The sequence below is a fragment of the Protomyctophum parallelum genome (assembly GCF_964188405.1).
Source record: "Protomyctophum parallelum genome assembly, chromosome: 4".
NCBI classification, from domain to species: domain Eukaryota; kingdom Metazoa; phylum Chordata; class Actinopteri; order Myctophiformes; family Myctophidae; genus Protomyctophum; species Protomyctophum parallelum.
In genome coordinates, this window is record NC_139700.1 from 57742857 (window position 1) to 57756155 (window position 13299).

The window sequence follows — 13299 nt, forward strand, 5'->3', positions numbered from 1 at the left end:
GTGTTATGAAACATGTCCTGTGAGTTGTAATGTTTGGACTAAACAATTCATTATAGTCAGTGCATTTGTAGAAAAAAGCGGAGATTAGTTAAAAAGGCGGAAAACTTTATTAAACCGACATGCTTCGACCTATACCGGTCTTGTCGGTTTCATACATGTGTTATCCCGATTGATCCAGGAGCACCTTTTTACTATTTTTATATTTTGTATACCTGCACACCTCCTGAGCACCGGGTTGCTTCCTTGCCTCTGCATACTAAGTCACATTTGTATTTCCATTTGTAGCAACCCTTGGTGGCCGATTAGAATACATCTTTCAGGGTATTTTTAGGTACTTATGTCATCCTGCGAGTTTAGTGATGATTGGTCCAACAACAGTGGTAACCTAGCACAGCAGCTGGCCTCATCATTCATGCCATCACGGTTTATCTGGTAAGACATCAGTTTATGTAGGATACTTCTGTCTGAAAGCCAGGTGATAATAAATGTCCTTTAACGACACACAGCAGAGATTTTTCTTACTCACTGTAGCCTATACAGTTTGATGGTGGCCGTTTGAAGTTTTGAACTATAGGCTATACATGCTAGGAAGTAATACTATACCATAATGTACCGTGAACAATCCTCAAATATGAAGTGCGGCAGGAGCAATGTACCCCTCACTTTGTTCCTGACGCACTTCATATTTGAGGACTGTTCACGGTAGTGAAACAAAATGTGTCGTCCGTCCACTATGCCATTTGAAACGTAGTTAAAATAGCTATATTCCAGGAACAGGCACGAAGCAGATATCCACCAATACAAATATACACATAGTTTGGGGAGTGGGACAACGTCGCTGCACAACACATGTAGTGTCGCTCTGTAGCTGATTGAAACACATTTTAGTGGTGGGCCAGCAAGGCCTTCTCTGCTGGCCCTGCACTTTCCTGATGCAGAAATTTATATTTTATAATAAGTTTTTATTTTTAACAAATATTATATATTGTATTTATTTCGCTGCCGCTGCACTATTTCTCACTCAGACAGGCTGGATGCTCTGCTTCCATTCTGTGCAGGTACAACAGCGCTTGGTAACCTTTAAACCAATGGGATTATTTCCTTTTGTTGTCTCCGGGTAAGGCCTTCATAAACTCCACTGAATCCCCTTGCTGTTGAAATGAATGGGAGCAATATAGAGATTGACAGGTTCCTTAGCCAATCGGATTTCAAGTTTTCCCTGCTGGGCGTCTTCTTTCAAGTGGCCAGCTAGCTGGCCTTTGGTGACGTTAACGTCTTGTGTGGATCCCATCGCTGGGGGAATATATTGTCCAATGAGAAAAGAGAACTGGGTGTTTGAAACTTTCTTTCTCTCCCATCTGATTCTGATACTCATTGGTGGGCATTGACTGTGTGGGTAGTTGTCATGATCCAAGGAATCCAGGGAATGTCAGTGATTGTACAACCTTTGATTCAATTGAGTTACGGGTCGAAATGTAACGCCCGACCTGGTGGAGACAATGTATTAGAGTAATAGAGACAATCCACGTTCTCTGTTGTGAAGCTAATTGATTGTGTTATTTGTTTCCCTTCAGCTCTCCAGGCTGAACAAACACACAACACAACAGGTAAACAAAGATTACAAATCATCATAGATTATAGATAGACCAAGAGCTTCTTCTAATTAAATCTCTCTCTCTCTCTCTCTCTCTCTCTCTCTCTCTCTCTCTCTCTCTCTCTCTCTCTCTCTCTCTCTCCAGAGTCTGTGAGGTTGGTGAATGGGACCAGTGTGTGTTCAGGCAGAGTCGAGGTGAAGTCTAACCAGTCGTGGGTCTCAGTGTGTGAAGATGACTTTGACCAGCAGGACGCAAAGGTGCTCTGTAGGGAGCTTGACTGCGGGGCTCCTTCAGTCCTCCAGGGGGCGCTCTATGGAGAAGTTAACGCTTCAATGTGGACCAAAGAGTTCCAGTGTGACGGCAGTGAGTCTGTTCTCCTGGACTGTAGAACCTCAGACTCGACTAGAAACACCTGCTCACCTGACAAGACTGTTGGACTCACCTGCTTAGGTAATTATTATATATATATATATATATATATATATATATATATATATACCGTATATATATATATTATAAATCGCCACAATAACCACTTCATAATTTGCTGTTAGAAAGAAAATGGTTGCAACTGTCTATATGTTCATCACGCTAGGTATGGAGGGCTCTGCAAATAACACACAGCCCCGCCTCCCCCTGCTGTCAAAGCAGTTGTCAATGTTTACAACTCCATGTCAATGTTTACAACTCCATGTTAATGTTTACAACTCCATATTAATGTTTACAACTCCATGTCAATGTTTACAACTCCATGTCAATGTTTACAACTCCATATTAATGTTGAACGTGCACATTGTGTTTAGTGTGATAACGCGTGTTGCTCGTGCACATTGTCACAGTACATGGATGTGATTTGTGAAGGTTAGGAGGAGGAGCGAGCCGTAACAATGTGTCCCCTACGCACAGACAGAAGAGAAACAAGGGTTCATGCACAGATGAGAGAGAGGGAGAGTTTTCCACGTTCATAAATAAATAGTTTAAAGCGTTCCTCATGCAGTTATATTGGCCTTTTTGTGACTGTTATTATGGTTAAATCAGTTTTTTTCATGTCATGACATATTGGGCTTGACAAAACAAGATACATATTTTACTATAATATAACACAAACGAGATACATGAGAAAAAAATCACACCTGTGTGAACTGAGTGGTGCAACTCCCCCCCCCCCCCCCTCCCCCTCTCTCATCAGTAGCACTCTCTCTCTGTTTCTGGCACAACAGCGCACAACAGCGCCCCTACTGGTACTCATTCTCGTGCTCATTAACATTAACGTCACAGACACACATAGTTAGGCGGACACGGACATTGCTGGTTGTAGGAGTGGCACCACTCAAAAAGTATCAACTTAAATATATTGAAGATATTAAAAAAAACACTGACTCTCTGAGATAACGACACTTTTAGTTTTTGATGAAATAAAACGTTGTTGTACTACTTACTCCCTTGTCTCTGTACAGAGCCTGTCAGGCTGGTGGGAGGAAGCAGTAAGTGTACTGGTCGACTGGAGACGCAACACCAGGGAGACTGGAAACCTGTGGATGGTCGGTCTGACTGGACCCTGCAGTCATCCTCTGTAGTGTGTAGGCAGATGGAGTGTGGCTCTGCTGTTTCAACACGATGGAGTGAGGATGATGATGTCATTGATTATGATCATACTTCAGAATATCAACCGGTATGGAAGATGACAGTGTCCTGTGATGGATCTGAATCTTCACTGAGGGAGTGTGGAACAAAGACGTCTGATACTTCCCGTACGATCCTGGAGGTATTCTGTTCAGGTAACACTAACAATCACTTCAGCAATGACTGTAATCTGTACAGTTCATTTAATTGGTCTGTCTGTCTGTCTGTCTGTCTGTCTGTCTGTCTGTCTGTCTGTCTGTCTGTCTGTCTGTCTGTCTGTCTGTCTGTCTGTCTGTCTGTCTGTCTGTCTGTGTCTTTGTTGAAACTCATGTCCGTGTCTGTTATGCACAGTGGTGGACAGTAGCAAAGTATGTTTACTTGTATTGAGTACTATTACTTAAGTACTTCTATTTTTGTATACTTTTACTCCACTACATTTCAAAGACATCTCTAGGAAGGGAAAAGTTTAACCACTTAAATGCACTTTCAAATACAGTGAAAATAGCAGATCTACAAGTTCACAACATGTTCCGATGTGACACATTGTGAGCTTGTAGATCTGCTACCTTCACTATCCTATCCTACTATAATAAGGAAACCGGTCAGTCAGGCAGTCACTCCTGTCTGTTCTGGATGGTTCTCCTCAGTGGCTTGAGCAATTGCTCTGCACACGGGCATTGACCATTAGCATATACACACAACCACAACGCCTGTTTTTAACATTTAAGTTGTTTATTAGCGTTTCTGTGTAAACACCAGAGATTCGGATCGTAGCTGCTGGCCAGACACTGGTACACAGTGAACACCACAACACACACACACACACACACACACACACACACACATGCTGCAAACTTATAAAGGGCTTTAATTTACGGCCCGAGTCCAACATATGTTTTATGAGCGGGAGGGCGCTTTGGGATATCATCCTCATAGCACTAGCACGTAACTTAACACAGCACGCCGGTCAGTTGACTTAACTCACAAAAACACATTTATCATCCTGTTTAACCTTCAAATAAAAATCATCTGACAATGCAAACAACGACACATGCGTACTGCATGTATGCACGTTCTGGCGCGTGGCTATATGGAAAGCTCACTCCTCCGTTCTTCACTTGACGTGTAGATTTATGAACGAACTTGACCACTGAATGTACCGCTATGGTTGACGGCTGCTGTCTTGTGTTAAAAGCATTTTAACACAGTTTTAAATTGAGTGACTGGCTGTAGGCTATTTACTGTATGTAATCACGGGTAACGGGGCTTACAACGGGTCCCTAATTTGACGGGTGGGGCGGGTCTGGTTTGTATTCTGATATAATCGCTGGTGACTGGACGGTCTATGGACCGTGCAGGGCACGGGTTGTCAAAATTGGAGCCCATTCACTGGGGGTCTGCGACAACCTGCCTCACAAAAGCGATATTTATTTCATCTTAGACTGTGCCCATCGAAAGCTGATTTCCCACTGCATGGCTACTGCTTTGCCTAGCTGATAACAGATCAATAGCCTCCTGTAACAATGGCATACTTCGTTCACGCCTTCATTCTATTCAAATGATTCTCATTAATGTTCTTGATTAAAATGATCTCTCTCTCTCTCTCTCTCTCTCTCTCTCTCTCTCTCTCCAGAGTCTGTGAGGTTGGTGAATGGGACCAGTGTGTGTTCAGGCAGAGTCGAGGTGAAGTCTAACCAGTCGTGGGTCTCAGTGTGTGAAGATGACTTTGACCAGCAGGATGCAGAGGTGGTCTGTAGGGAGCTTGACTGCGGGCCTCCTTCAGTCCTCCAGGGGGCGCTCTATGGAGAAGTGAACGCTTCAATGGGGACCACAGAGTTCCTGTGTCAAGGCAACGAGTCTGTTCTCCTGGACTGTAGGTCAGATTCAACTAGAAACACCACCTGCTCACCTGACAAGACTGTTGGACTCACCTGCTCAGGTAATAATACAAATCACACCTGTGTGTAAGTGAGGGGCGCTCTTATCATTATACATCATCACTTTTGTCCTCAATGTTTGGGTTTACACACTTTTGTCTCCAATGTTTGTGTAAACTCTGAAAGCTGGACATAGCTGGACAAAAATAGGACAACGGTTACATGCTTTACAAAGTAAAATCTTATTTGAAAAATCACACCCATGTGAAGTGAGGGGCACATCAGCATGACGTAAAATTAGACACATTGTCTATTTGCTCAGACACTATGAAACGACTATGGACACAGACTCTGGATGTGGGAGGGGCTAGAATCAGTTCAAACAGAAAACAAACACAAGGATGTGGTTTCGATAGCCTGACATAACAATCTACACGCTTTGTTAGGATTGTTTTGTAAGGAAAAGTAATAGTACTTTGTTTAACTGTACTTACGGTATTCTCACTTGTCTCTGTACAGGGCCTGATGATGTTAGGTTGGTGGGAGGAAGCAGTAACTGTACTGGTGGACTGGAGATCAAACACCAGAGAGAATGGAGACGAGGGGTTGGTCAGAAGTCTGTCTTGAACCTGAAGGCAGCATCTGTAGTGTGTCGGCAGATAGACTGTGGCTCTGCTCTGTCGACACAAAGTAGTTCTGCTGATGATACTGATGTATGGTCGATTATATCTTCCTGTGATGGTACTGAGTCTTCACTGAGAGAGTGTGGAGCAATGGGGTCTGACAGGTCCTATGACAGTCTGGAGGTGATCTGTTCAGGTAACACAAACAATACTTCAACAATAACAGTAATCTGTACAGTCTGCTATTAAATTGATCTGGCTTGTCTGTCTGTCTGTCTGTCTGTCCCCATACGTCTGTCCATCCGTTGATTCATGTCTATCTGTGTGTGCGTGTGTGTGTGTGTTATGTATTTGCTGTATTACCGTGTTGTTCTTGCTTACTGTAAATCGCTCTGGATTAATTTAACCCAATTAGACCTGAGGACTATTTTACAAATGAAAAACCTACGTTTCTATGTCAGTGGTTCTCAAACTAATTCATGTCAAGGACCCCCAGAATTATATGTATGTGGCTGGCATATCTGAAAATATGTTGTTCCAGGGACCCCCAGAAGCGAACATATGAAATAAAAACGTTTGCTCTGAAATAATTTAAATCCAAAGATTTGCACACGTTTTCACAATTTAAAAAAAGCAGATCTACAAGCTAGTGCTGCGCTTTTCAATAACTAAAGTATAACACAATGCTTAAAACACCAAACGGGTTCCCGTCCTGAATGGGTCAAGAGCGTCTGCTAAATGCCTACATTATAAATTGTGTGTATGTGTGTGTGTGTGTGTGTGTGTGTGTGTCCTCATGTTTTCATCTGTTGTAGCCTTCCTTTAATGAATGAAAATGTTGAACACACTTTGTCTCTCTCTCTCTCTCTCTCTCTCTCTCTCTCTCTCTCTCTCCAGAGTCTGTGAGGTTGGTGAATGGGACCAGTGTGTGTTCAGGCAGAGTCGAGGTGAAGTCTAACCAGTCGTGGGTCTCAGTGTGTGAAGATGACTTTGACCAGCAGGATGCAGAGGTGGTCTGTAGGGAGCTTGACTGCGGGCCTCCTTCAGTCCTCCAGGGGGCGCTCTATGGGGAAGTGAACGCTTCAATGGGGACCACAGAGTTCCAGTGTGAAGGCAACGAATCTGCTCTCCTAGACTGTAGGTCAGATTCAACTAGAAACACCACCTGCTCACCTGACAAGACTGTTGGACTCACCTGCTCAGGTAATCAGGGACGTGCAGAGGGACCAGGAGAGCCAGGGCTGTGGCCTGATTCTTTTCTTTTTTACTACCCAGATTTAGAGGAATTTCTCATTTTAAATGAACACTAGGATCTAGAACAAACTGTAACCAGTGCAATGATGCAGTAAAGCCAATATATACTCAAACAAAAATAATACTTAAATACATTAATGAAACGAACAACATAAAATAGAATAGAACAGATACCAGGACACTTTCCTATATCAGCTGAATCTCATCACGATTGCAAATGCTTTCCCCACACTGAAAGTACAAAAACTATCATTTCATTGGCATGACCACGATGGGCCGCAGAGACATGAAGCAGGGGCCGCATGCGGCCCGCGGGTTGAGTAACGCTGGTGTACAGTATGTGTTAAAATGTGGACACACCCACCTGACCCATCTCCTCTGCCTCCTCCTCCTATGACAGCAGCGTCTCATTTCAATAACTTTAATTAGCATTCTTTTCAACATGCGTGTGATTTGCTTTAAATGGTAAATGGTGCTTTTATCCAGAGTGCTTTACATAGATTGTGCATTACATTCACCCACACACCGATGGCAGAGTTAAGGTCCCCACACACCGAGCGCGTTTTTCGGAGTTTTAGCTGCGTTTCTATCGATTTTCAGAAAAACGCGGCCGGTGTGCAACCACCTTTAGTCTAACCTACTTAGAACCTACACTAACTCTGGGGGAACCCAGCATCGAACCGGCTACTCTACCGGCCACTCTATCCCCTGATCCACTGCCCCTTTACTTACTCTGATTTAGGTTGACAGATATTTTTGGAACGTACCGGTGGTGCTTTCTGTGTCCCCTGCAGGACATACTGTGTGTAAGACTCGGCCACAGTTTTCACAAACTTATCCGGTATCCTATATGATCCGACTCCGAGTATGTGTAGCATCTTTTGTGTCCATTACTTAAAATGAAAGTAATGCATTTTCTAATTTTGTTTTTACTGCTTACTTTCGTCTCTGTACAGATGTCAGGTTGGTGGAAGGAACCAGTAACTGTGCTGGAAAACTTGAGATGAAACTCCATGATGGGTTGAGACCAGTGGATGATTCTGACTGGACCCTGCAGTCATCATCTGTAGTGTGTAGACAGCTAGGCTGTGGTTCTGCTGTTTCATCACTAAGACTGGTTGGTTCTACAAATCAACCTGTATGGTGGATAACATCTCCCTGTGTTGGCTCTGAGTCTTCACTGAAGGACTGTGGAACAAATGCATCTTATACTTCAGCCCACAGACTGGAGGTGATCTGTTCAGGTAACACCTGTTCAGGTGTCTGTCTGTCTGTCTGTCTGTCTGTCTGTCTGTCTGTCTGTCACACAGAACACACACCTCCCTTGCCACTGAGGGCTACACATTCTTTACTTGTATTAACCTAAAGTACGAAATAAAGTACCACCAACAAAATGCTCACATATTAATAGGTTACCGAGTCCTGACCGTCCATTACAGAGACATGTTAGGAATTATGAATACACAAAAAGTTAGTTATTACATTTAGACAACTCCTTATTTGTGCGCAGTGATGTTGGAAAATGTATTCTTGAATGATCTCAACTAAGATCCCCACTCTTAAAAAAATTGCATTTCAGAGATGAGCGGAGCAGTCCTGGAAAAGTGTAATGTTCTATGATTAAAATGATCTCTCTCTCTCTCTCTCTCTCTCTCTCTCTCTCTCTCTCTCTCCAGAGTCAGTGAGGTTGGTGAATGGGACCAGTGTGTGTTCAGGCAGAGTCGAGGTGAAGTCTAACCAGTCGTGGGTCTCAGTGTGTGAAGATGACTTTGACCAGCAGGATGCAGAGGTGGTCTGTAGGGAGCTTGGCTGCGGGGCTCCTTCAGTCCTCCAGGGGGCGCTCTATGGGGAAGTGAACGCTTCGATGTGGACCAAAGAGTTCCAGTGTGAAGGCAACGAATCTGCTCTCCTGGACTGTAGAACCTCAGATTCAACTAGAAACACGACCTGCTCACCTGACAAGACTGTTGGACTCGCCTGCTCAGGTAATAATAATCTAGAAAAGAACATAATAATTTCACATAATGTGACTGGTTTGTGGTCACCTGCAGCCTGGCATCATTCACTTCCCTGTGCAGTGAGTGGAATGTACTCTAGCTGCAGACACTGTCATGTCTGTGATTACTTTGATTCTGATGGGATGAGAAATCACATCCAATATAAGCATATGGTTGTGAATCACCAAGGTGGTAAAACTGGAGCTATTTAGGCTATTACCTTGTACTTCCTGCTGCCACCGTAGTCCAATTGAATTGTGGAATTGGTCGAATTGAAGAAGTAATCCAGCACCGCACCACAAAGCACAAGGCACCACAAATATGTTATGCTTAGGGCACCCAAATGGCCAGCAGCGGCCCTGATTACCTCTATAGTAATGTCATCAAGGGAGACTTGTCCAATATTTCACATGTCATCCTGATTGGCTAAGATTGACCTCTACTATAGACCGATTCACAGAGGGGTGCCCTGGGCGCGGCCATTACTGAGGGGTAATCCATGGAGCAGGTGCTCCGTAGGCCAGGTGTAGCTAATCAGTGCTGCAGTACTCAATGGTACACCCTCAGTAATGGCCGCACCCAGGAAACCCTCTGTGAATCGGTCTATATTGTCGGTGGAGTCCTGTGCTCATGCAGAGGAGCACATATTTCTAGTTTAAAACATGAAAATGACATTGCTAGTCTGAGATAAAACAGTAAAATACCAACTATACTTGTAATTCACATTCCTATTTAACAATGAAAGTAATAGTAGTTCATTTTCTTTTTTGCCACTGTACAGAGCCTGGTGACGTCATGTTGGAGGGAGGAACCAGTAACTGTTCTGGTATCCTGGAGCTGAAACACCAGGAAGAGTGGAGACCGGCTGGTTCTATTTATGACTGGAACCTGAAGTCATCATCTGTAGTGTGTAGACAGCTGAACTGCGGCTCTGCTGTTTCAACACAAAGGAGGTCTGATGCAACCGTTGAACCTGTGTGGAAGATTCCATGTGTTGGATCTCAATCTTCACTGAGGGAGTGTGGAGCAAAGGAGTCTCGTAATTCCACTGAGAGACTGGAGGTGTTCTGTTCGGGTAAAACACATAAACAGTGACCTCCACTATTACAATAATGTGCACTCCACTTCACCTACACAACTCCACTGCGTGTGTGCGTGCATGCGCGTGCGTGTTGAAACATGTTGCAATAATTGCCCTTAATAAGATACACGTACATTGACACCCCCCTTCTCTCCCTCCTCCTCTCTCTCTCTCTCTCTCTCTCTCTCTCTCTCTCTCTCTCTCTCTCTCTCTCTCTCTCTCTCTCTCTCTCTCTCTCTCTCTCTCTCTCTCTCTCCAGATTCTGTGAGGTTGGTGAATGGGACCAGTGTGTGTTCAGGCAGAGTCGAGGTGAAGTCTAACCAGTCGTGGGTCTCAGTGTGTGAAGATGACTTTGACCAGCAGGATGCAGAGGTGGTCTGTAGGGATCTTGGCTGCGGGCCTCCTTCAGTCCTCCAGGGGGCGCTCTATGGAGAGCTGAACGCTTCGATGTGGACCAAAGAGTTCCAGTGTGAAGGCAACGAATCTGTTCTCCTAGACTGTAGAACCTCAGATTCAACTAGAAACACGACCTGCTCACCTGACATGACTGTTGGACTCACCTGCTCAGGTATAATCTAATCATTTTAGTAATGTCCTCAAAATATGAGGAGGGAAAATTAACTTTGAGGACGGAATTGCAGCAAAATGTATGGCGCCGACATTGGCGATGTGGTTGGCCGTTGTGATTGGCTGGAAGCTGTGCCGTTATTCCCATTATGCGCTGTGATTGGCTGAGCATGGCATAACGGGTGTGCCACAGCCAGTGACACCCGTCATATATAAATTGCAGATATTCCGTGCTCAAACTTTGAGTTTTTAGTTTGACATTTGGTCAATTCCGTTACAAGAAGTCACCCGTTTGCCGTCTTGGGAGTGACAGCTCACCATGTGTTAGTGTTAGACAGTGTTAGGAATAGATCCCCACCATCTGTTAACAGAACGGGTGCATGCTTTTGGTTAGACATACCATTGGTCTGATATCTCAAACCCTCACCCTCACCCTAACCTCCCACGGGGCAGCACACCTAAACCTAACCTTAACCCTCTCTCAACCCTTAACGCACCCCTCACCAACTTCAATCCGGTCGTTTTAACGCACCCCTCACCAACCTTAATCTAGTCGGACCAATGCTATGTCTAACCAAAGTATGCGTCCCAACAGAACACCACCATCCATTAACATGGAGTGGGAGAACTGAACACTTTCGGCTCACAAGGCATGTCTGCTCTAAATGGTTTGTAACGGTCTTGTCTCTGTACAGAGCCTGATGACGTCAGGCTGGTGGGAGGAAGCAGTAACTGTAGTGGTGTACTGGAGATGCAACACCAGGGAGACTGGAGACCCGTGGATGGTCAGTCCGACTGGAACCTGGAGTCATCCTCTGTCGTGTGTAGGCAGATGGACTGTGGATCTGACGTTTCAACACAAAGGAGTCCTGCTTCAACGGTTCAACCTGTGTGGTGGATCACAGCTGACTGTGTTGGAACCGAGGCTTCACTGAGGGAGTGTGGAATGACACTGTCTGAGAATTCCACTGTCACATTGGAGGTGATCTGTTCAGGTAACACAAACAGTGACGTCCGTCTACTTGCCTACTCACTTAACCTACCTATCTACAGCATAGAAACAGGATCTTTCTTTTTCTGAATGAATTTAAAACAACATTTTTTGCATCGTCTAATTTCAGCAAAAGCCATACAGAAAGCCATACAATATGTTGGATCTCTAATCTTGGTTCCATCTCATTGGCTACTCTATACTGTAAATGTAAATATCTGCTGTACTATAATTCAATCACTCGTGTCTTGTTACAGATCTTCTGTTTAAGCCAAACATCAGCGTCTTCCCCACTCTGAACGGGGTTTCTGAGGGCCAGCAGCAGGGGCAGCAGGTGTCTCTAAACGGGGTTTCTGAGGGCCAGCAGCAGGGGCAGCAGGTGTTGGAAGGTTCCAACTTCAGCATCAGCTGCTCCATCCTGCCACAGTACCCAGACGGCTCCTTCCACCTCACCTTCACTGGAGCCAACAGCACACACAACCACACCCAGCCAGCAGTCAATCACTCTGCCAACTTCCTGTTCTTCGAAGCAGGCCCCGGCCACCAAGGGAATTACAGCTGTGCTTATCACGTCGACGTTGTTATAAATCACACCAACGTGTTTTCTCACAATGTCTCCTCTGAGAGCGACATCCTCTCTCTCACCGTCACAGGTAACCTGAATGAAATTACCTTTAAACTCACAATATGAATCTCCGTCAGGCATGATTCAATCAAACATGAAGGTTTATCAAATGTTCTTACATGATTTGATGATGTTTTATTTTTCACAGTCCCTCCTACAGTCCCTCCTACAGTCCCTCTGACACCTGAGGACAACAGCAGCAGAGTTACAGTCACTGTGGTGGTGCTGCTGTTGGTGCTGGTACCCATCCATTGTCTCTATTGTCTCTGGAAGGTAATACATCTTTACACAACACAAGACTGGAATGTACATAAATGACAGTTAAAGTGTCTTCATACAAACAAACAATAGAGAGATAGGAGGGTTTTCAGCCAGACGTGATTCAGTGACTTAACGTTGGGTGTTTCTGTGTTTCTCCAGGCCAGCAGAAGACATAATGCAGGAGTGTGGGACACTGCGACGGTTCATTATAATGTCGAAAATGAGAACATTGATATCGAGTATTATAATGTTGATAGTTCTCATTCTGAATCTGGCCTCGAGTATGACGTGATAGATGAACAAGTAGTTGGTGAATCTGGCCCCATTGAAGAGGCAGAAGACTCAGACTATGAAGAGATAGATCAACAAGTAGTTGTTGAAGCTGCTGGACCCAGTGAGGAGACAGAATACCACCAGTATGAAGAGATAGATCAACAAGGAGTTGTTGAAGCTGGACCCAGTGCTGAGACAGGAGTCCAGGCCCCATAGACACTTGAGATGCTCGGGTGGCACAGTAAAGTAGCTGTGCCCACCATTGCGGAGTCTAGGGGGGTTCGAATCCACCTCATCTGGCTTTGTCGAGCATCTACACAAACACATTTGGCCCATGTTCGGGGGAGGGTGATATATATATAGTCACTGCACATAATCCTAAGTAGTAGTAAGATGAAGGCTCTACATCCTCCCGGTATGATCTCCAGGTGAGCTTGTGACAATGTACAGAAATGTGTGTGGGGGGGGGCAAAAAAGGGGGAAAAAAAGAAAAGAAAAAAAATTTTGACAGGAACAGACAGACAGAAGAACA

At 44.6% G+C, this 13299-nt stretch overlaps 1 protein-coding gene across 1 annotated transcript; it reads left to right on the forward strand.

Moving 5' to 3' along the window:
* The first annotated feature begins 3256 nt into the window (after nt 1–3256).
* On the forward strand, nt 3257–13093 carry LOC310857306 (scavenger receptor cysteine-rich type 1 protein M130-like). The gene is made up of 8 exons (XM_083762919.1): nt 3257–3373; nt 4852–5138; nt 6651–6791; nt 8687–8957; nt 11313–11612; nt 11866–12261; nt 12382–12506; nt 12654–13093. The coding sequence occupies exons 1-8, from the start codon at nt 3277–3279 to the stop codon at nt 12981–12983; spliced, it is 1947 nt and encodes a 648-aa protein (XP_083619045.1). The 5' UTR covers nt 3257–3276; the 3' UTR covers nt 12984–13093.
* The last annotated feature ends 206 nt before the right edge of the window (nt 13094–13299 follow it).